Raw genomic sequence first — 25,435 nt, 5'->3', positions numbered from 1 at the left:
CTATTCTTTCCTCTCGAGCTCCTTTTGAGTTATCATATCACCTACTGTATATCATGTTTGTATTTGTGCCGTCTGACTGTACCTGCGTTTTATCTATTGACCTATTTATTAGACTGATTGCTGAACAAACAGGAAGCTGTAGATTGGACAAAAACAGTTTGGACCGAGACATAATCCAGGGGTCAGTGAGTTATCCTATAAAGTCCCCAGCCAGGCAGCCAGGTCAGGATAGACCGACTATTTTCTTTTGTCTGATTTTGGGTACCCTGAGGAAGGCACAGTGATGCCGAAACGTTGGTAAATACCCATTAAATTGCTGGGAGATTATACATGGAGTGTGCGACTTTTTTTATTTTGATAGTTTATAGTTTATTCGCCGTTAGTCAGCACCTCCACACAAACTATCATTCTGGGTGTGCGCCAACTCGTGTTTTTCTTTTCTTTTTTATGATGCTGATAAAGACAGCAAGGCCCAGATTCACAAAACACTTCTTATGCAAAAATTTAAGAAGCTTCTTAAGAGAAAAAAAATAAGATAGTTTGTAATTGCAATACCTCAACAATATCTTAGGATTTAATGATTTTCCTACGAACTTCTCAAATATCTTCTTACAAATCTTCTTAAGATGTTTGTTACTAGGCAACCGTTTTAGCTATCTACAGTTGAAGTCGGACGTTTACATACACTTAGGTTGGAGTCTTTAAAACCACTCCACAAATATATTGTTAACAAACTATAGTTTTGGCAAGTCGGTTAGGACATCTACTTTGTGCATGACACAAGTAATTTTTCCAACAATTGTTCCAACAATTGTTTCATTATTTCACTTATAATACACTGTATCACAATTCCAGTGGGTCAGAAGTTTACATACACTAAGTTGACTGTGCCTTTAAACAGCTTGGACATTTACAGAAAATTATGTCATGGCTTTAGAAGCTTCTGATAGGCTAATTGACATAATTTGAGTCAATTGGAGGTGTACCTGTGGATGTATTTCAAGGCCTACCTTCAAACTCTGTGCTTCTTTGCTTGACATCATGGGGAAATCAAATGTAATCAGCCAAGACCTCAAAAAAAAATGGTAGACCTCCACAAGTCTGGTTCATCCTTGGGAGCAATTTCCAAATGCCTGAAGGTACTACGTTCATCTGTACAAACAATAGTACGCAAGTATAAACACCATGGGACCACGCATCCGTCATACCGCTCAGTAAGGAGACGCGTTCTGTCTCCTAGAGATGAATGTACATTGGTGCGAAAAGTGCAAATCAATCCCATAACAACAGCAAAGGACCTTGTGAAGATGCTGGAGGAGACAGGTACAAAAGTATCTATATCCAAAAGTAAAACGTGTTCTATATAGACATAACCTGAAAGGCCGCTAAGCAAGGAAGAAGCCACTGCTCCAAAACCGCCATAAAAAAGCCAGACTACGGTTTGCAACTGCACATGGGGACAAAGATCGTACTTTTTGGAGAAATGTCCTCTGGTCTGATGAAACAAAAATGTGGTGATCCTAACTGACCTAAGACAGGGAATTTTTACTCAGATTAAATGTCAGGAATTGTGAAAAACCGAGTTTAAATGTATTTGACTAAGGTGTATGTAAACTTCATACTTCAACTGTATCTAGTGAGAAATGGCAATCTTGTTTGCAAATGTCTTACTAAGATTACTGTTCTAAAATATGTTCTTGGGTTTAAAATAATCAATACGGAAACTTTCAGATGAAGTTTGTGAGTGAATTAAACATGTTAAATTACACTTCACTGAGTGACAATATGAAAGCCAGTGTTTGTTTACAGGCAGGCAGTACCTTTAGGGGTGAGAACTGCTAGGGCCTGGGCTCGTCCACACATGCACACTCTTACACACACACACACACTTTCCTCACCACTGGCTTTGTCCCTAGCCTACACACTTCCCTGGTCTGTTAGGAAAACACAAAGCCAGGAACTCCTCAGCCCTCCAGAACAAAGACTTAAAACTGGGATCAATTTCTTGTTGGCTGGAACAAGAGCTGCATATGTTTTGTGCTTCAGGGGAGCCACTTGCGATTGACTAATAGTTGTTGTTTTCCGTCCTTTAATACAATCATTACTTAACCAAGTCATAAAATGCAACATGCAAGGGAAGGCAAGGCACCCCACCTCTGCTCACTGAAACAGAAGCTGCTGCTGTTCATGGCGAGCTACTAGGGGATTGAATTAATACATGTTGTTGTCTCTGCTTTTATCTCAACAATAATTACTGTACCAAATCATAAAAGGAAACATGTAAGACAAGGAACCCTATGTGGAGGCATCAGATTTAGGTTTATCTCAAGACTTTGAGACAAGTATTTGACTCTGATGTGTGCCACAGAAAGTATTTGACTCTAGTGACAAAATTAAGGAAATTAAAAAGGGGGGGTGGGGTTCGGCAAGGCCATTTTCTTGCCTGCCAAAGTGCCCCCCCCCCCCCCCCCCCTTCTAATTTCCTTAATTTTGTCACTAGAGTCAAATACTTTGTGGCACACATCCGAGTCAAATACTTTCTATAGAACAAACTTCTTGTCAGGATAGGCTACCGAAATGAATAATTAATGTATGTGTGTTATATTAAACATAGAGGAGGGAGTAAAATTTAGGCAAGCAATAAACATTTCAGAACAACTACTAGTTTAATAAGACATGGAGGAGATGCCGATTTTTGGCAAAGAGATTTATTGCTATACTAATGCACTTGAATCAAATAGCCAAACCGAAAACTGCAGACATTACGAGTGGCACCCCCGCGATCAAAACGCCATAAAAAAAATACAATGAAACGGAGCCTAACGTGATCATTGACAGCTGCCTTGAAGAACACAAATTAAAAAAATGCTTTCTGCTACTAAGATCAGTGAAATGTTGGCTAAACTGAACGGAGTGAAGAGCAAAAATCTCAACGAGCAAGCAAATCGCAGCAATGAAGAATTGAGTGTGTGCGCGTTCAGGTGAAAGGGGATTCTGGCAAGGGGGGAGATTTTCTGCACAATACCTGTTACTTGCAAAGAGAGAGGGTGGAGCTCTTCATTCTGCTTCTGATCCTTGTTCTAACTTTTCGCTTAACAGGTATGGACCCGGAATTTAATCGAGCGTCTGACCAATTACACTAGACTTTAGTTCTGGGTTAACCGACATTACTCTTAATAGGATAGCTGGCTTTCCCATAGTGCACAGAACACACTGAAGTTATTAGAACAGGGTAGCGGAGAGGTGTGCGTGAGAGTCTATCATGACAGAGGATATGTTCCAAATGGCGCAAATTGAAAAACGGATGCACCTGCAGAGCATTTAAAAGTATAAGCACATTGGCCTAACGCATGGCTGGGCACATTCTGCAGCTCAGTTGAGCTCTATTCAGATCGGATGTGGGTAAGGAGATATTTCTCTCCAATGCGCGACGCCCTCACTCGCTCTCTGATCCTGAGTGCAATTTACACACTGAGCGCATATAGTAGGAGGATTTCGCTCCTGGCAGTCGCAGTTTCCACAACAGCGGAGTAGGCGCGCACAACTCGCCTGGGATGAGTTGGCAGTTTACACTACTTGAACTTTACTTCTCGTAGCCCTGGCGAGCACCGTAACTGCTGGAAGACGTGCATGTGACTGCCCTGCTGCGTTTATAACCTCCGTGTACTGGGAAGGTGACAGCAGCATGGTGGCCAAGGATTACCCTTATTACCTCGTCGTGAAGAGGATGAACTGCTCACTGGAGGTGCAGACAGTTAGCAGAAACATCCATCCGGCTAAAGAAGTGGAGGTAGGGAGTTTAATTTGCGATATAATTTATCGATTGCATTCAATTGTTGCAGTTTGTACACGGTGAAAATGTATTTTCGCGCATGCATGTACTTGCACACTAAGTGGAGGCAGACAGTTTATAGGACATACACTGCAATACTACTTTGTTGCGAGTTTGTTGTGGATATTTAATCAAACTGTTTAAAAAATGTGGAGTCCTAAGGAATACATTTAATCTTTTATGAAATGTTGACTAAACAATATAGTGAAGTACCACGATAGAGCACATTTAATGCCACGCTGCACTGGTTTGGAAGATTTCACAATTTTTCAAGTAAAACAAATAAATACATAAAGGAAATGTCATGATATAGGAGTAAATTACATGAATCGCATTGGTAGTGTTATTATTGCTTTTTAAGTATGGAGTATTTTTTTGTGTGTGTGTGCCAGTCAAAGTTTAGACATACCTACTCATTGAAGTGTTTTAGTTTATTTTTTACTATATTCTACATTGTAGAGTAATAGAAGACATCAACACTATGAGATGACACATGGAATAATGTAGTAACCAAAAAAGTATTAAACAAATCAAAATATATTTTAGATTCTTCAAATAGCCTCCCTTTGCCTTGATAACAGTTTTGCACACTCCTGGCATTCTCTAAACCAGCTTCACCTAGAAGGCTTTTCCAACAGTCTTGAAGGAGTTCCCACTTATGCTGAGCACTTGTTGGCTGCTTTTCCTCTCTGCAGTCCAACTCATCCCAAACCATTGCAATTGATTGTGGAGGCCAGGTCATCTGATGCAGTACTCCCTCGGTGAAATATTTACATTTCCTTGGTGAAATGGACCATACACAGCCTGAAGGTTTGTTGGGTCATTGTCCTGTTGAAAAACAAATTATAGTCCCACTAAGCGCAAACCAGATGGGATGGCGTATCGCTGCAGAATGCTGTGGTAGCCATGCTGGTTAAGTGTGCCTTGAATTCTAAATAAATCACAGACAGTGTCACCAGCAAAGCACCCCTACACCATCACACCTCCTCCTCCATGCTTCATGGTGGGAACCACACATGTGGTGATAATCCGTTCACCTACTCTGCATCTCACAAAGACACGGTTTTTGGAACCAAAAATCTCAAATTTGGACTCATCAGACCAAAGTCCAGATTTCCACCGGTCTAATGTCCATTGCTCATGTTTCCTGGCCCAAGCAAGTCTCTTCTTATTGGTGTCCTTTAGTAGTGGTTTGTTTGCAGCAATTCAACCATGAAGGCCTGATTTCATGCAGTTTCCTCTGAACTGTTGATGTTGATGTGTCTGTTACTTGAACTCTGAAGCATTTATTTGGGCTGCAATTTCTGAGGCTGGTAACTAATGAACTTATCCTCTGCAGCAGAGGTACCTCTGGGTCTCCCTTTCCTGTGGCGGTCCTCATGAGAGCCAGTTTCATTATAGCGCTTGATGGTTTTTGCGACTGCACTTGAAGAAACTTTCAAAGTTCTTGGAATTTTTCCGGATTGACTGACCTTCATGTCTTAAAGTAATGATGGACTGTTGTTTCTCTTTGCTTATTTGAGCTGTTATTGCCATAATGTGGACTTGGTCTTTTATCAAATAGGGCTATCTTCTGTATACCACCTCTACCTTCTCACAACACAACTGATTGTCTCAAATGCATTAAGAAGGAAATAAATGAACTTTTAACAAGGCACACCTGTTAATTGAAATGCATTCCAGGTGACTACCTCATGAAGCTGGTTGAGAGAATGCCGATAGTGTGCAAAGGTATCATTAAGGCTACTTTGAAAAATCTCATAAAATATATTTTGTTTAACACTTTTTTTTTTTTGGTTACTACGTGATTTAATGTGTTATTTCATAGTGTTGATGTCTTCACTATTATTCTACAATGTAGAAAATAGTAAAAATAAAGAAAAACCCATGAATGTGTAGCTGTGTCCAACCTGGTGTTGTATCTCTCTAGAGCCTCGTCTATCTACACAACGGGAACAAAAGTATGTGGACACCTGCTCGTCGAACATCTCATGTCAAAATCATGGGCATTAATATGGAGTTGGTCCCCCCTTTAATCTTATAACAGGCTCCACTTTTCTGGGAAGGCTTTCCGCTAGATGTTGGAACATTGCTGCGGGGACTTGCTTCCATTCAGCCATGAGCATTAGTGAGGTTGAGCACTGATGTTGTGCGATTAGGCCTGGCTTGCAGTCAGTGTTCCAGTTCATTCCAAATGTGTTCGATGGGGTTGAGGTCAGGGCTCTGTGCAGGCCAATCAGTTTCTTCCACACTGATCTCGACCAACCATTTCTGTATGGACCTCGCTTTTTGCATGGGGGCATTGTCATGCTGAAACAGGAAAGGGCCTTCCCCCAACTGTTGCCACAAAGTTGGAAGCACAGAATCGTTCTAGAATGTCATTGTATGCTGTAGCGTTAAGATTTCCCTTCACTGGAACTAAGGGGCCTAGCCCAAACCATGAAAAACAACCCTAGACCATTATTCCTCCTCCACCAAACTTTATAGTTAGCACTATGCATTGGGGCAGGTAGTGTTCTCCTGGCATCCACCAAACCCAAATTCGTCCGTCGGACTGCCAGATAGTGAAGCGTTTTTCATCACTCCAGAGAACAAATTTCCACTGCTTCAGAGTCCAATGCAAGCAAGGTTTACACCACTCCAGCCGACACTTGGCATTGCGCATGGTGATCTTAGGCTTGTGTGTGGCTGCTTGTCCATGGAAATACATTTCATGATGCTCTTGACGAACAGTTCTTGTGCTGACGTTGGAACTCGCTGAGTGTTGCAACCTAGGACAGACGATTTTTACGTGCTACCACTTCAGCACTCTGCGGTCCCGTTCTGTGAGCTTGTGTGGCCTACCACTTAGCGGCTGAGCTGTTGTTGCTCCTAGACATTTTCAATTCCCCACAACAGCACTTACAGTTGACCGGGGCAGCACTAGCAGGGCAGAAATTTGACTAAAGGACTCGTTGGAAAGGTGGCATCATATTGCATGACTGTGCTACCTTGAAAGTCACTGAGCTCTTCAGTAAGGCCTTTTGTACTACCAATGTTTGTCTATGGAGATTGCATGGCGATGTACTCAAATATATATACCTGTCAGCAACAGGTGTGGCTGAAATAGCCGAATCCACACATTTGAAGGGGTGTCCACATACTATGTGCGTAATATATATAGTGTATCTAATCTACAGTTGTGGCCAAAAGTTGAGAATGACACAAATATTAATTTTCACAAAGTCTGCTGCCTCAGTTTGTATGATGGCAATTTGCATATACTCCAGAATGTTATGAAGAGTGATCCAATGAATTGCAATTAATTGCAAAGTCCCTATTTGCCATGCAAATGAACTGAATCCCCCCAAAACATTTCCACTGCATTTCAGCCCTGCCAAAAAAGGACGAGCTGACATCATGTCAGTGATTCTCTCGTTAACACAGGTGTGAGTGTTGACGAGGACAAGGCTGGAGATCACTCTGTCATGCTGATTGAGTTCGAATAACAGACTGGAAGCTTCAAAAGGAGGGTGGTGCTTGGAATCATTGTTCTTCCTCTGTCAAACATGGTTACCTGCAAGGAAACACGTACCGTCATCATTGCTTTGCACAAAAAGGGCTTCACAGGCAAGAATATTGCTGCCAGTAAGATTGCACCTAAATCAACCATTTATCGGATCATCAAGAACTTCAAGGAGTACAGTTCAATTGTTGTGAAGAAAGCTTCAGGGTGCCCAAGAGTCCTGGCTCTTGCTGGACTTTGTCTCCTAAAGTTGATTCAGCTGCGGGATCGGGGCACCACCAGTACAGAGCTTGCTCAGGAATGGCAGCAGGCAGGTGTGAGTGCATCTGCACGCACAGTGAGGCAAAGACTTTTGGAGGATGGCCTGGTGTCAAGAAGGGCAGCAAAGAAGCCACTTCTCTCCAGGGAAAACATCAGGGACAGACTGATATTCTGCAAAAGGTACAGGGATTGGACTGCTGAGGACTGGGGTAAAGTCAATTTCTCTGATGAATCCCTTTTCCGATTGTTAGGGGCATCCGAAAAAAAGCTTGTTCGGAGAAGACAAGGTGAGCGCTACCATCAGTCCTGTGTCATGCCAACAGTAAAGCATCCTGAGACCATTCATGTGTGGGGTTGCTTCTCAGCCATGGGAGTGGGCTCACTCACAATTTTGCCTAAGAACACAGCCATGAATAAAGAATGGTACCAACACATCCTCCGAGAGCAACTTCTCCCAACCATTCAGGAACAGTTTGGTGACGAACAATGCCTTTTCCAGCATGATGGAGCACCTTGCCATAAGGCAAAAGTGATAATAACTAAGTGGCTCGTGGGAACAAAACATCGATATTTTGGGTCCATGGCCAGGAAACTCCCCAGACTTTAATCCCATTGAGAATTTGTGGTCAATCCCCAAGAGGCAGGTGGACAAACAAAAACCCACAAATTCTGACAAACTCCAAGCATTGGTTATGCAAGAATGGGCTGCCATCAGTCAGGATGTGGCCCAGAAGTTAATTGACAGCATGCCAGGGCGGATTGCAGAGGTCTTGAAAAAGAAGGGTCAACACTGCAAATATGGACTCTTTGCATCAACTTCATGTAATTGTCAATAAAAGCCTTTGAGACTTATGAAATGCTTGTAATTATACTTCAGTATTCCATAGTAACGTCTGACAAAAATATATAAAGACACTGAAGCAGCAGACTTTGTGGAAAGTAATATTTGTGTCATTCTCAACTTTTGGCTACGACTGTACTATCAGTTGATTTTTAAGGCAGCCTTCCGCACCTCTCTGATTCAGAGGTGTTGGGTTAAATGCGGAAGACTCATTTCATTTACTGCATTCAGTTGTACAACTGACTAGGTATCCCCCTTTCCCTCATCTCTCCCCTGTAAAGATCAACAACTAAGTGACTGGCATTTCACTGAAGAGATGCTGCTGATGATGATATTGATTGGCACATGAACAGATTGCAGAGCCCGAGGTCCTATCGCTAATATCAGTTAGTCTATGGTGGTTGGATTGCATAAGAATAATTTTTAAACAACATATTGAGTTCACAGTAATGAATCTCTGCTGAAGTCATATTCCCTACATAGTGCAAATAGGGGACTTAGGTGCCATTTGGGATTCAGCCTAAGTAAGCAAGTAGTGTTTGATTAAACTGGGAATGGATCACGTTTTGAGTAGATGATAGATACTGTTCAAATTGACACCATTTGTAAAGTCTGATTTGTACTGCCACTCACTTCTCTCCAGTTGAAAGAATATAAGGGATGGATATACATGGATGGATGGATGGATGGATATACCAACATAGTGTCTTAATCGGCCCGAACAGCTTCAAAGCACCCCTGCATAGATTCTACAAGTGTTTGGCACTCTATTGGAGGGATGCGACTCCATTCTTCCACCATCCTTTGGTGTTTTGTTGATGGTGGTGGAAAATGCTGTCTCAGGCACTGCTCCAGAATCTCCCATAAGTGTTCAATTAGGTTGAGATCTGATGACTGACACAGCCATGGAATAGGGTTTACATCGTTTTTCATGCTCATCAAAGCATTCGGTGATCACTCGTGCCCTGTGGATGGGGGCATTGTCATCCTATGGGGCCATAGCCATGGTAGCCAAAAGAATGGCCTGCCCAGCATTTTTATACATGTCCCTAAGCATGGTGGGATATTAATTGCTTAATTAACTCAGGAACCACACCTGTGGGGAAGCACCTGCTTTCAGTTTACTTTGTATCCCTCATTTACTCAAGAGTTTCCATTATTTTGGCAGTTACCTGTATCTTGTAAGAGTCCCAATGGTCCTGCTTTTTTGCTGCATAGCCAGACCGCGTGTGTGTGTCTGTAAACGTGTGAAGCAGGCATGTGTGAATTGTGACGAGAGGGTACCCAGTCTGAAAAGACTGTGTTCCCAGAATACTGATCAAATAGTGACGTCACAAGGAGAAGGGAGAAATGGAGGATGGGAGAATAGTGATAATGCTGCTGCCAAGGTGGTTTTGCAGGTTGCAGATATTTTCTGACTGACTGCAGCAACTGGAGTTCGGATCTTATCTTCTAATGTTATCCTGATGGAGTGCTGCGGAAGGAAACAAAGGCATTCTAAACCTCTTCTCCCTGCTGTAAGGTCAAATCGTCTGTCGCGATACGAACAGGACACTGAAGCCAAGGCACAGCCTGAGAAACCTGCAGAGGTGACGACGAGGGAGGGAATGAAGAGGGGATGGGGAATCATAGAAAAAGGGGAACGTGCACATCTCACTGGTTAAGATGCTGGAGTTGCGGGCAAGACATCCTTCATTTCTCGCTCACCTACCGGCAACCTGTGTCTGTGTTCTGATTACAGGAAACCTTGTACGTTTGACTGACTCTGTATACTGTAATCTTGAGGGGCACCGAGGAGAGAAGACCTTACATGTTTTTGGATGTGTGTAGATGGGACAGGGGTAACCCCTGGTTGACGGTGCAACAGCTGGTCAGGAAGGCTGAGGCTCCGTGGTCGTGGCGGGGGGGGGGGGATGGAGAGAGGACTAGGTGCGACGAGGATTAATATTATCCTCTTAGTCTCAGATCTGGTCAGTACTGCTGGTTCACCTAAACTGGCTCCAGTCTTGAAGATTTGGTGTTGATGGGATCCAATGGAGATTGTGACGCAGAAGGTATTAACTACTGTGACTCCACAAACCTGCATGTTTAATCTGCACCACCTTTTCTTTCTTCATCTTTCCTGTTTTTTTATTTTATTTTTATCTGCTGTCTCCCCACTGCCATTTTAACACAGTCAGATACAAACAATCACAAAGTGTCTTTGGTCTCTCTAGGAGCCCTGTAACAAGCGGGTGAAGCCTCTTTCTCGGGTTACATCGCTGGCCAACCTCATACCCCCAGTCAAGGCTGCACCTCTGAAGCGGATCGGACAAACACTGCAGGTATAACACTACACCACCATTATGGTCTACTGAAATAACTATTCTGACAAATACGAGCACAGGACAAAACACTACAGATAAAGTGTTAAATATCATTGGTAACTAACTTTTTTTAGCCTGAAGGTATGAGGCATTATGATGCAGAAATAATGCATTGTTAGACTTGTCATGAGTACAGTTCCTTCAGAAAGTATTCATACCCCTTGACTTTTTCCAAATTTTCTTTTGTTACAGCCTGAAATAAAAATGGATTAAATTTAGATTTTTGGTCCCAGGCCTACACTTGATACCCTATACCCTCAAAGTGGATTTTTTTTTTTTTTCTTTTCAAAATGTTTACAAATGAAATACAAAATGAAAAGCTGAAATGTCTTCAGTCTAAGTATTCAACCCTTTGTTAGGAGAGCCTCAATAAGTTCAAGATTACACATTTGCTTAAAAAGTCAGTGCATTCGGGAAGTATTCAGACCCCTTGACTTTTTCCACATTTTAAAATGGATTGTTTTTATTCCTAATCAATCTACACACAATACCCCATAATGACGAATTTGTATAACGCTACAAGCTTGGCACACCTATATTTAGGGAGTTTCTCCCATTCTTCCCTGCAGATCCTCTCAAGCTCTGTCAGGTTGGATGCGGAGCGTTGCTGCACAGCTATTTTCAGGTCTTTCCAGAGATGTTCAAGTCCGGGCTCTGGTTGGGCCACTCAAGGACATTCAGAGACTTGTCCTGAAGCCACTCCTGCGTCGTCCTTGCTGTTTGCTTCCTGTTCGAAGGTGAACCTTCACCCCATTCTGAGGTCTTGAGCGTTCTGGAGCAGGTTTTCATCAAGGATCTCTCTGTACTTTGCTCTGTTCATCTTTCCCTTGATCCTGACTAGTCTCCCAGTCCCTGCCTCTGAAAAACATCCCCACAGCATGATGCTGTCACCACCATGCTTCACCGTAGGGATGGTGCCCAGTTTCCTCCACACGTGATGCTTGGCATTCAGGCCAAAGGGTTCAATCTTGGTTTCATCAGACCAGAGAGTCTTGTTTCTCATGGTCCAAGTCCTTTTTAGGTGCCTTTTGGTGAACTCCAAGTGGGCTGTCATGTGCCTTTTACTGAGGAGTGGCTTTCGTCTGCCCACTACCATAAAGGCCTGATTGGTGGAGTCCTTCTGGAAGGTTCTCCCATCTCCACAGTGGAACTCTGTCAGAGTGACCATCGGGTTCTTGGTCACCTCCCTGACCAAGGCCCTTCTCCACCGATTGCTCAGTTTGGCCATGCAGCCAGCTCTAGTAAGAGTCTTGGTGGTTCCAAACTTCTTCCATTTAAGAATGATGAAGGCTACTGTGTTCTTGGGGACCTTCAATGCTGCAGACATTTTTTTGGTACCCTCCCCCAGATCTGTGCCTTGACACAATCCTGTCTCGGAGCTCTACAAAAAATTCCTTCGACCTAATGGCTTGGTTTTTGCGCTGACATGCACTGTCGACTGTGGGACCTTTTACATAGACAGGTGCCTTTCCAAATCATGTCCAATCAATAGAATTTTCCACAGGTGGACTCCAATCAAGTTGTAGAAACATCTCAAGGATGATCAATGGAAACAGGATGCACCTGAGTGAGCGCAATTTCAAGTCTCATAACAAAAGGGTCTGAATACTTATGTAAATAAGTTATTTCTGTTTTTTTTTTAACAAATTATCAAAAATGTCAACCTGTTCACTTTGTCATTGAGGTATTGTGTGTAGATTGATAAGGAAAACAATTAATTTAATGCGTTTTAGAATAAGGCTGTAACGTAACAAAGTAAAGGGGTCTGAATAATTTCCGAATGTACTGTAAGTTGCATGGACTCACTCTGTATGCAATAATAGTTTTTAACATAGTCATTAAAAAAATTCTCATCTCTGTACCAATCACATAGTTCTATCTGTAAGCTACCTCAGTTGAGCAGTGAATTTCCAACACAGATTCAACCACAAAAACCAGGGAGGTTTTCCAATGCCTCGCAAAGGGCCGCTCTTGGTAGATGGGTTAAAATAAAAAGCATACATTGAATATCCCTTCAAGCATGGTGGAGTTATTAATTACACTTTGGATGGTGTAGCAATAGACCCCGTCACTACAACGATACAGGCGTCCTTCCTAACTCAGTTGCCAGAGAGGAAGGAAACCGCTCAGGGATTTCACCATGAGGCGAATGGTGACTTTTAAAACAGTTGGCGTTTAATGGCTGTGATAGGAGAACTGAGGATGGACTCCACAATACTATCCTAAATGACAAAGTGAAAAGGAAGCCTGTACTGAATACAAATATTCAAAAACATGCATCCTGTTTGCAATAAGGAATTAAAGTAAAACTGCACATAATGTGGTAAAGAAATTAACTTTATGTCCTGAATACAAAGCGTTGTGTTTGGGGTAAACACAACTGAGTACCACTCTTCATATTTTCAAGCATAGTGATGGGTGCATCATGTTATGGCACTAGGGAGTATTTTAGAATAAAAAGAAACGGAATAGAGCTAAGCACAGGCGAAAACCTGGTTGTCTGCTTTCCAACAGATACTGGGAGACAAATTCACCTTTTGAGCAACACAATAAGCTAAAATGCAAGGCTAAATATACACTGGAGTTGCTTACCAAGACAACTTTGACTATTCCTGAGTGGCCTAGTTACAGTTTTGACTTAAATCGTCTTGAAAATCTATGGCAATACTTAAATGGCTGTCTAGCAATGATCAACTTGACAGAGCTTGAATAATTTTTCGAAGAATGTGCAAATATTGTACAATCCAGGTGGGCAAAGCGAGAGACTTGAGACTTTTCCAGAAAGACTCTCAGCTGTAATCACTGCCAAATGTGATTGTAACATGTATTGACGTGAATACTGTAAATGAGGTATTTAATTTGTACATTTGCAAAACGTTCTAAAAACACTTTGTTCACTTTAATTACAGTGTATTTGTGTGGATGGGTGAGAGGGAAAGAAATGAACTTAGGCTGTAACATAACAATGTGGAATAAGTCAAGGGGTATGAATACTTTGTGAAGGCACAGTATGTATTAATGTCTTATCTCATAATGACTAAAAGACAGCCATTTGAGTCAATGCAATTGAAATTATACCACGTGTCTACAAAAACATGAATGGCGTGATTGGCCGACCTAGAAGGCCCAGCCATAGCCAGCTTATCTGTTATGTTCTAAGTCCAAATCAATCACTTTCCCAGACCATCATCCACTAAGTACGCCAGCCCTCATCTGACCTGTGTATGATGTCTGCTGTAATGTGTTGTGTTCTGGATTATTCTGACCTCACTATCGTCACACAGTGTTTGAATAGAATAGCATTACAGAAAGGATAATCTAGACAATAGTACAGTAACATACAGATATCAGACACAAGGTAAGTGGCATATGAGAACAAATGTGTTGGTATGGTCTTTTTTATATCCTTCCTAGTTGGTGGTATCCTATGAAGGACAATTTTTCTAATATTTGTCTTTTCATACTCTTCACTCACACAGGACCACTCACCTTCCTGTGTGTCTCTCTCTCTCTATTCCGCAGCGTTCCATCAGCTTCCGCAGTGAGAGTCGGACAGAGTCGGTCATGCCTCCCAGACCATGGACGCGGCCGGCCCCGCCTGCCAACACCAAGCGGCGTGACAGCAAGCTGTGGAGCGAGACCTTTGACGTGCGACTTGGACACCAAATGCTGTCGTCCAAGGAGATCAATCGCCAAGAGGTGAGGAAAGCTTTTCAACAGGGGTAGTACGGGAGGTTACTATGTAAGAGCACTGCTACTAACACTAGGGTAACCTTGTCTCCAGAGAGCCGGCTTATGGACGAGACTATCAGGGTTACAAAAGGAGTACACAGTTACTATCAGAGGAATAGAAATACTGTCAGACTTGTATATGCACCTGTATAGTTTATTGCATAGTTTTGGCTGGAAGGTTTGTCTGGCTTTGACTTCAACTGACATTAAAATGGAGGCCATGTCATAAACATTTAGAATAGCATGGCTATTGCAAGGATGTGCGTCTCCTAGAATGCATGGAGACCTTAGATTGAGGGCCCATAGTAAAATCCAAAACCAGAGAGAGAAAATCCCTAGATCCTAGTCCAGGGATGGGCAACTGGCGGCTTTTTATAGGCCCATGGATCAATTTCCAAAAACCCGACCCCAAAACAATTTAAATATATATTTTTAGGAACTCAGTCAGTCTCTCAACTTACTGTTGAGAGTTAGAATGGTAGTATACACAAGGTGACATTTTAATCAGTAGTTTTTCTCATTATGTAAGTCACTCTAAGCTAATGATTTTTTTGCCAGCTATCTAAACTTGTAGTAATGATGTCTGAATACCGTCTGGGCAATCAATCAGGACATGTGACCAGGGGCAATGACCTCGAGGGGGCCCCCATTGATATCATATTAACATGGCATAAGTCATGGCAATATGTGTAGAATTGTAGAAAATTTGCTTTAAAATGGCAACATTTTCTCTCCGTCCCATAGCAAAATGTGTAGAATTACCGGAAATTAACATTTTAAAACAAAACAAATTGCATTGCACGCAAATCTCACTTAGGGCCCCCAAAAGGCCAGGGCTGGCCCTGGCTACTGGTATAATGCATTTAGTTAAAGGTCTAGTGCAGCCGTTTTTATCTTGATATCAAATCATTTCTGGGTAACAATTAAGTATCTTACTCTGCTTTCAAGTAGCCCTTTACACTGGTACGGGTCGAAAATGGCAGATTTGGGCATTAATAGCCGTGTACATTGGATTATAGTGGCTGTACAGTAACATGCTATACATGACGTCAGAGGTCTGGCCCTGCACTTCCAAGCGCTGCATGGGTTTTGACTGGCAAACGTACTGAATTTGAGCACCGCATGCAACAAGAAGTTGACCCCATCCCTCCCGGTAACTGGGCAACTTTTGCAACAAAAAAATGTCAGAGGGAAATGCTGTAAATTTAAGAACATTTTATTTTGAAAGATGAGACTTTGAGGATTATAATAAATACCGATTTGATGTCGTACAAGCTAGCGAAAAACATGTGCGCTTCCCGTATCCAAATCATCATTGTCACCATTTATGATCACTATGTCTGATGTACAGTTGCAAGATTACATGTCGTCATACCCTGGGTTGTTCCGAACAGAATGAGCCTATTATTATTTTTATTTGTGAAGAACATTTTCCTTGGCACATGCAACTGAAGGCACTGATGACTCCTTTCTATGCGCACCAAAGTTACCATCTGTTTCTCTGAATTGCCTTGTGATAGCCTAACACTGTAAGATCATATTTTATAATTTAGCTAGTCATGTTGGCAATAGAGCAAGCTTTCAAATCATGCCCAACTGACCCAGATTGTGATTTATATTGGTCTGTTTTTGGATTGCGTAAACAACAGTAATTGTGTACAAGTGTGCTTGCTAGGAGAGCTCAAAAAATTACCTTTTATAGTTGAAGACTATTCTTTGAGTCATAAAAGTGCATTGAAATTGCTTCGGAACTGTGTACATTTTGGAGAGGTGTGTGTGTGTGTGTGGCCACTTGGGAGACACCAGTTAGTCCTCTCACTCAAACCCTTGTCATTTTGTTTGTCTTATGTTGCACCTACCCCACATTTTCAGATTTCGTTATCAACAAATACGGCAAAGTACAGTAAATCTAAAATGCACATAAAATCAACAGCGTAATGTTTTGGATTCAGGGCTCCATTGAAATGTAGACTATCTAAATAGGCCAATTCCCACGAGTGTAAAGTGGTCAAAAATAGGTTCTTAGCAAAGAGCAATTTCTTGAGCAAGAATTTTGCTAGGATTGTCTGGGAGTGATCTGAGAAGGGAAAACTGAAAACTAGTTGTTATTGGCTGAAAGTTTGGAACAAATGTTCTGCCTAGTGATGTCACCAGGCAGGCCAAAACTCCATCCTACCAAAACAGGCTGACATTTCAGCCTGTCTGAAATGTTAGCTAGCTGCCTATCAAGCTAGTGGGGTTTCTTGAGGGCTTGAAAGCAGCCCGCGACACGGTTAGCCATTGTGGCTGGGACCGTGGATTGTCCCGGGTTTGTGGCTGTCTAAATCCCTGCTGTTTTTTTGTTGTGTTCAATCTTCCCTGTGACCTGCCCTGTCTCTAACTGCGAGGGGTAACCGCGTAACCTACGTTGCCTGCTACCGTGACAAAGACCAAAGCCAGCGGGAGTACTGTTGAGGACAGTGGGGTCTCTATCACAGTTGAAGGATCTTTTAAACTAATAACAATTGTTCTACAAGCAGAATCGACAGTGTTTTGACGATTCAAATAATAGATGACCTGACTAGAGAGATCCAGGACCTGAAAAACAGGACAAAGTGAGGGAAATTCTCTGAGAAATTGAAGATTGACCACCAAAAGATTGAGGTGGAATGCGCCCACAGGACTGGAAAAATCACCACCGGCCCAGGTGACAGGCCCAGGCCGATAGTGGTCAAGTTCCTGAGGTTCAAGGACAAGGTAGCTGTTCTGGAAAGAGCCAAGAACTTAAGATCAAATCAAATGTATTTATATAGCCCTTCTTACATCAGCTGATATGTGAGAAGTGCTGTACAAAGTGATGTACAGAAACCCAGCCTAAAACCCCAAACAGGAAGCAATGCAGGTGTAGAAGCACGGTGGCTAGGAAAAACTCCCTAGAAAGGCCAAAACCTAGGAAGAAACCAGGCTATGATGGGTGGCCAGTCCTCTTCTGGCTGTGCCGGGTGGAGATCATAACAGCACATGGCCAAGATGTTCATAAATGACCAGCATGGTCAAATAATAATATTCACAGTTGTCGAGGGTGTAACACGTCAGCACCTCAAGAGTAAATCTTTTCATAGCTGATCATTGAGAGTAACTCTACCAATCCTGCTGTCTCTAGAGAGTTGAAAACAGCAGGTCTGGGACAGGTAACACGTCCGGTGAACAGGTCAGGGTTCCAAATCCGCAGGCAGAACAATTGAAACTGGAGCAGCAGCACGGCCAGGTGGACTGGGGACAGCAAGGAGTCATCATGTCAGGTAGTCCTGAGGCATGGTCCTAGGGCTCAGGTCCTCTGAGAGAGGACACCGGATAAGAGATATATATATATATATATATATATATATATATATATATATATACACACACAGACTGACCCTAGCCCCCTGACACAAACTACTGCAGCATAAATACTGGAGGCTGAGACAGGAGGGGTCAGGAGACACTGTGGCCCCATCCGACGATACCCCCGGACAGGGCCAAACAGGAAGGCTATAACCCCACCCACTTTGCCAAAGCACAGCCCCCACACCACTAGAGGGATATCTTCAACCACCAACTTACCATCCTGAGACAAAGCCGACTATAGCCCACAAAGATCTCCGCCACGGCACAACCCAAGGGGGGCGCCAACCCAGACAGGAAGACCACGTCAGTGACTCAACCCACTCAAGTGACGCACCCCTCCTAGGGACGGCATGGAAGAACACCAATAAGCCAGTGACTCAGCCCCTGTAATAGGGTTAGACGCAGAGAATCCCAGTGGAGAGAGGGGAACCGGCCAGGCAGAGACAGCAAGGGCGGTTCGTTGCTCCAGAGCCTTTCTGTTCACCTTCACACTCCTGGGCCAGACTACACTCAATCATAGGACCCACTGAAAAGATGAGTCTTCAGTAAAGACTTAAAGGTTGAGACCAAGTCTGCATCTCTCACATGGGTAGGCAGACTATTCCATAAAAATGGAGCTCTATAGGAGAAAGCCCTGCCTTCAGCTGTTTGCTTAGAAATTCTAGGGACAATTAGGAGGCCTGCGTCTTGTGACCGTAGCGTACGTGTAGGTATGTACGGCAGGACCAAATCGGAAAGATGGGTAGGAGCAAGCCCATGTAATGCTTTGTAGGTTAGCAGTAAAACCTTGATCAGCCCTTGCCTTAACAGGAAGCCAGTGTAGGGAGGCTAACACTGGAGTAATATGATCAAATGTTTTGGTTCTAGTCAGGATTCTAGCAGCCGTATTTAGCACTAACTGAAGTTTATTTAGTGCTTTATCCGGGTAGCCGGAAAGTAGAGAATTGCAGTAGTCCAACCTAGAAGTAACAAAAGCATGAATTAATTTTTCTGCATCAATTGTGGACATTAAGTTTTTTGATTTTTGCAATGTTACGTAGAGGGGAAAAAAGCTGCCCTTGAAACAGTCTTGATATGTTCTTCAAAAGAGAGATCAGGGTCCAGAGTAACGCCGAGGTCCTTCAGTTTTATTTGAGACGACTGTACAACCATCAAGATTAATTGTCAGATTTAAAAGGAGATCTCTTTTGTTTCTTGGGACCTAGAACAAGCATCTCTGTTTTGTCTGAGTTTAAAAGTAGAACATTTGCAGCCATCCACTTCCGTATGTCTGAAGAGGAATGTATATCTTCCACAACAAGGACTATCCTGAAGCTGTGGGCCAGAAGAGGAAAGAACTGATCCCAGCCATGAAAGCTACCACTGCGCGTGGGGACATTGCTTACATCCACTATGACAGGCTCATTGTCCACCCTCGCTTCCAGAAGCCTGGAAGGGATGAGAAAGCCAAGCCTATGGGTTCGTAGCTTCAACCCAGCAGCGCACGCACACACACAAATATATATTAATCAAATAGTATCTCTTTGTTTGCTCTTGTGTGTTCCTTCCAAACACCACAACTTTAGTTTCATCTGTCCACAGAATATTTTGCCAGTAGCGCTGTAGAACATCCAGGTGCTCTTTTGTGAACTTCAGACGTGCAGTAATGGATTTTTTTTAGACAGCAGTGGCTTCTTCCGTGGTGTACTCCCATGAACACCATTCTTGTTTAGTGTTTTACGTATCGTAGACTCGTCAACAGAGATGTTAGCATGTTCCAGAGATTTCTGTAAGTCTTTAGCTGACACTCTAGGATTCTTCTTAACCTCATTGAGCATTCTGCGCTGTGCTCTTGCAGTCATCTTTGCAGGACGGCCACTCCTAGGGAGAGTAGCAACAGTGCTGAACTTTATCAATTTATAGACAATTTGTCTTACCGTGGACTGATGAACGTCAAGGCTTTTAGAGATCCTTTTGTAACCCTTTCCAGCTTTATGAAAGTCAACTATTCTTAATCTTAGGTCTTCTGAGATGTCTTTTGTTCGAGGCATGTTTCACATCAGGCAATGCTTCATGTGAATACCAAACTCAGATTTTGTGAGTGTTTTTTATATTGCAGGGCAGCTCTAACCAACATCTCCAATCTTGTCTCATTGGTTGGACGCCAGGTTAGCTGAGTCCTGACTCCAATTAGCTTTTGGAGAGGTCATTAGCCAAGGGGTTCATATACTTTTTCCAACCTACACTGTGAATGTTTAAATTATGTATTCAATATAGACAAGAGAAATACAATCATTGGGGTGTTATTTGTTTAAGCACACTGTGTCTATTGTTGTGACTTTGAGGAAGATCAGATCAAATTGACAAATTTATGTAGAAATACAGGTAATTCCAAAGGGTTCATTCTTTTTCATGCAACTGTATTTTAGCCATTTCTGAGACTCTCACTTAAATAATTAATTTGATGATACAGCAGTAGCAATACAAGGATATAACATCTATAGAAGAGACAGAAATGCTTATGGGGCATGCATTTTATTGCATGACATAAGTATTTGATACATCAGAAAAGCAGAACTTAATATTTGGTACAGAAACCTTTGTTTGCAATTACAGAGATCATACGTTTCCTGTAGTTCTTGACCAGGTTTGCACACACTGCAGCAGGGATTTTGGCCCACTCCTCCATACAGACCTTCTCCAGATCCTTCAGGTTTCGGGGCTGTCGCTGGGCAATACGGACTTTCAGCTCCCTCCAAAGATTTTCTATTGGGTTCAGGTCTGGAGACTGGCTAGGCCACTCCAGGACCTTGAGATGCTTCTTACGGAGCCACTCCTTAGTTGCCCTGGCTGTGTGTTTTGGGTCGTTGTCATGCTGGAAGACCCAGCCACGACCCATCTTCAATGCTCTTACTGAGGGAAGGAGGTTGTTGGCCAAGATCTCGCGATACATGGCCCCATCCATCCTCCCCTCAATACGGTGCAGTCGTCCTGTCCCCTTTGCAGAAAAGCATCCCCAAAGAATGATGTTTCCACCTCCATGCTTCACGGTTGGGATGGTGTTCTTGGGGGTTGTACTCATCCTTCTTCCTCCAAACACGGCGAGTGGAGTTTAGACCAAAAAGCTCTATTTTTGTCTCATCAGACCACATGACCTTCTCCCATTCCTCCTCTGGATCATCCAGATGGTCATTGGCAAACTTCAGACAGGCCTGGACATGCGCTGGCTTGAGCAGGGGGACCTTGCGTGCGCTGCAGGATTTTAATCCATGACGGCGTAGTGTGTTACTAATGGTTTTCTTTGAGACTGTGGTCCCAGCTTTCTTCAGGTCATTGACCAGGTCTTGCTGTGTAGTTCTGGGCTGATCCCTCACCTTCCTCATGATCATTGATGCCCCACGAGGTGAGATCTTGCATGGAGCCTCAGACCGAGGGTCATTGACTGTCATCTTGAACTTCTTCCATTTTCGAATAATTGCACCAACAGTTGTTGCCTTCTCACCAAGCTGCTTGCCTATTGTCCTGTAGCCCATCCCAGCCTTGTGCAGGTCTACAATTTTATCCATGATGTCCTTACACAGCTCTCTGGTCTTGGCCATTGTGGAGAGGTTGGAGTCTGTTTGATTGAGTGTGTGGACAGGTGTCTTTTATACAGGAAACGAGTTCAAACCGGTGCAGTTAATACAGGTAATGAGTGTAGAACAGGAGGGCTTCTTAAAGAAAAACTAACAGGTCTGTGAGAGCTGGAATTCTTACTGGTTGGTAGGTGATTAAATACTTATGTCATGCAATAAAATGCAAATTAATTACTTAATCATACAATGTGATTTTCTGGATTTTTGTTTTAGATTCCGTCTCTCACAGTTGAAGTGTACCTATGATAAAAATTACAGACCTCTACATGCTTTGTAAGTAGGAAACACTGCCGATTTTGCAGGTTATCAAATACTTGTTCTCCCCACTGTATATAGAGCCATTATTGCATGGAACTCCATTCCATCTCAAATTGCTCAAATGGACAGCAAACCTGGTTTCAAAAACAGATAAAGCAACACCTCACGGCACAGCGCCTATCCCCTATTTGACCTAGATATTTTGTTTCTATTGATACGTAGGCTACGTGTGCCTTTTTTTGTAGATTTTTTATTTTTATTTTTTTTATTTTTATTAATGTAGTTCTGTCCTTGAGCTGTTCTTGTCTATTAATGTTCTGTATTATGTCATGTTTTGGGTGGACCCCAGGAACAATAGCTGCTGCTTTTGCAACCGCTAATGGGGATCCTAATAAAATACCAAAATCATCCTCTGAGGTAATGGCAAGCAATTTTTAAACTGTCTGTTTGAGATACAAGTTTTGTGTTTTTGTGTGTGTTCTCTCCAATTTATGCTTTGGCCACATACGAGTATAGGGTGAGTCAACAAGATTATTTGGGTATGAGTTAACCTCACTTTTAAAAGTTAGTATTCTGTTTTCACTGGACAGTTACTGTAAAGAGGAGCAGCAGGAGTGGGTGGAGGGGCTCCATTGATTCTCCATCTGGTTCACCACTCTACCAGGGCAGAGCATAGTCAGAGGGGAGAGTCTAGACTACAGGATCAAATGCTATATAACTCCACCGTTTTCACAGTTCAAATTAGTTAGGCCTGTCTGAAAAAACATGCCCTCCACACAAACTGGGACTCCACCTCCCAGGCCACGCAGAGTAGACATCAAAGGACAGTGGAAATGGAATAGGGTGTTTTTTGTTGAAAATAATCCATCTGTTCACTAGGATGTATTCAGGGGTCAGTGGGGTCCTGTGTTTTCTTCTGTGTGCGCACAACAGAAGTCTGGTGGCGAAGTCTTGTGGCTTTAGAGAGGTGACGCGTTGAGCGCTTTAGATTAGTCTGTCACTGTTGTGAAACGCATATTTCATATTGACTCCTTTTTCTAGAAAAAGATTGCATTTTTTATTTTTTTTATCTTTGAAGGTGATGCATGAATTGTTGTTTCTCACAGATGTTTGTCTACGTGGAGACCCTTGTTTCACCGTTCTCTCGTTATCTTCTGTCTTCCTCTTTGTGTTTTGCAGGCGATCTTTGAGCTTTCTCGAGGGGAGAAGGATCTCGTTGAGGATTTGAAGCTGGCCAAGAAGGTACAATCTGCTTTTCCAATAAAGATAATTTCCCTTTTCGTTGAGCGTGTCACAGCTGAGTTATTCTACCCTGCTGATCAGCCAGGCTCCAGTTTCCCCTGCGCGCTGACAATCACACACTTGAGACCCCTGTGGAGTGTGTGTGTGTGTGTGTTTTTGACCATTACAGTAGATGTACAACAATATGCCAACAGATGTTTAGTCTATTTTTAAGTCTAATACTGTTGCGAAAATATATTTTGAATCTGATGGAGATGTCCCATTTTATTAAACATTTATTTAACTAGGCAAGTTAGTTAAGAACAAATTCTTATTTTCAATGACAGCCTAGGAACAGTGGGTTAACTGCCTTGTTCAGGGGCAGAACGACAGATTTTTACCTTGTCAGCTCGGGGATTTGATCTTGCAACCTTTCGGTTACTAGTCCAATGCTCTAACCACTAGGCTACCTGCCGCCCCATTTGACGTCCGTTGCCTTTTCTTTAGTGCTGTTTTGTCAAGGGGACAAAAGTTTTTTTCCACTAATATTGGACGTGTTGTTTTATATTACGTCTGAGCTATGATCAAGTAGCTTATCAAACACTTGTTTATGCGTAACTTATGACATGGATGTCTACATTTTGAAAAACACCAACGGTTTATCCATCTTCAGGGCTCACACTTGATTCACGTTTTAATGCTTCTAAAACTTGTTTTAATGTAACAAGTGAGAAAAATAGTGTTGGGTTGCATTGTTACTGTTCTAACTTAACGTTCTCCTTTCTCTGTACCTGTAGGCGTACCATGACCCAATGCTGAAACTGTCCATCATGACAGAACATGAGCTCAACCAGATCTTCGGAACCCTGGAATCTCTCATTCCGCTGCATGAAGGTGAGAATGAACGCTTACAAAAGGACAGAACCACAAGATAGGGGAATTGCAAAGAAACACAGTTGCTCACACACACAGAAGTCAACACGCGGTCATATACACACACACACACACATAAACACCCAAATGAGCCGTTAGGCAGAGGTTGAGACCGCTCCTTCTACTCACTATTCAGATCTGCTGAGTCGACTGCGAGAGGCCAGGAAACCAGACGGCTCCACAGAACATGTGGGACACATCCTAGTGGACTGGGTAAGACCATCCGTTATGATCATATGTAGGGGATGAGGGTTTTCCTCACCATGTGACCTAAACAGGAAAAACTGATGGATCAACTTGATTTATATAACAGTTTTCAATGCTGATTATACTTTGCAATCAGACAGTTGTATGTTCACACTACACATGCCCGAGGTGGGACTATCTAACAGTAAACAAGTTAGACATACTGACAAATTTTCTAAAACAATGTTGGAGGTAGGTTATGGTAGAGAAATAAACATTAAATTCTCTGGCAAAGCTCTGGTGGACATTCCTGCAGTCAGCATGCCAATTGCACGCTCCCTCAAAACTTGAGGAATCTGTGGCATAGTGTTGTGTGACACAACTGCACATTTTAGAGTGGCCATTTATTGTCCCCAACACAAGGTGCACCTGTGTCATAAACATGCTGTTTAATCAGCTTGTTGATATGCCACACTTGTCTGGTGGATGGATTATCTTGGAAAAGGATAAATGCTCCTTAACAGGGATGTAAACAAATTTGTGCACACAATTTCAGAGATTCGTTTTGTGCTTATGGAAAATGGATGGGATCTTTTATTTCGGTTGATGACAAATGGGACCAACACATTTTACATTTTAGTCATTTAGCAGACGCTCTTATCCAGAGCGACTTACAGTAGTGAATGCATACATTTCTTCCTTTTTTTTTTCTCTCCCTGTACTGGCCCCCCGTGGGAATCGAACCCACAACCCTGGCGTTGCAAACACCATGCTCTACCAACTGAGCTACAGGGATGGCCACTTTACATGTTGCGTTTATATTTTTATTCAGTTTACATATGAAATGGGTAAAACAGTATGTAAACATTATTAAAGGTACCAGTGTTCCATGTCTAGTCCTTGCCAATGATAAGCATACCCATAACATTATGCAGCCATCACCATGCTTGAAAATATGAGAAGTGGTACTCATTATTGCATCCATGCAACTTATCATGTGACTTGTTTTAGCACATTTTTACTGCTGAACTTAATTAGGCTTGCCATAACAAAGGGGTTTAATACTTATTGACTCAAGACGTTACAGCTTTTCATTTGTAAAGAATTCTAAAAATATAATTCCACTTTGACGTTATGGGGTATTGTGTGAAGGCCAGTGGCAAAAAAAATCAAAATGTAGTCCATTTTAAATACAGACTAACAGAACAAAATGTGGAAATAGTTAATGGGTGGTGTTTTGGTGGCAAATCAAAAACAGTAAACTGAACTTGCCTGTGGGGAGAGAGGGAGCTAGATTTGTCCTTGCATCACTGCCAA

The 25,435-nt window shown here is 42.5% G+C and overlaps 1 protein-coding gene across 3 annotated transcripts in view; it reads left to right on the top strand.

Moving 5' to 3' along the window:
* The window catches only part of LOC106582694 (rho guanine nucleotide exchange factor 3), a 130,882-nt gene that overhangs the window by 95,814 nt on the left and 9,633 nt on the right, over positions 1 to 25,435 (top strand). For 2 of the 3 annotated variants that reach the window (XM_014166000.3, XM_014166002.3), the window contains 5 exons: positions 10,656 to 10,763; positions 14,328 to 14,504; positions 22,958 to 23,020; positions 23,797 to 23,893; positions 24,069 to 24,145. In XM_014166000.3, coding sequence (XP_014021475.2) covers positions 10,656 to 10,763; positions 14,328 to 14,504; positions 22,958 to 23,020; positions 23,797 to 23,893; positions 24,069 to 24,145 — 522 coding nt within the window. Of the gene's footprint in view, positions 1 to 3,038; positions 3,791 to 10,655; positions 10,764 to 14,327; positions 14,505 to 22,957; positions 23,021 to 23,796; positions 23,894 to 24,068; positions 24,146 to 25,435 lie in introns of those variants that run through there. The other variant, XM_014166001.3, reaches the window with a different exon arrangement.

This window comes from Salmo salar, chromosome 22 (assembly GCF_965601325.2).
Source record: "Salmo salar chromosome 22, fSalSal1, whole genome shotgun sequence".
Classification (NCBI taxonomy): Eukaryota; Metazoa; Chordata; class Actinopteri; order Salmoniformes; family Salmonidae; genus Salmo; species Salmo salar.
This window is presented reverse-complemented; position numbering and strand designations above follow the sequence as displayed.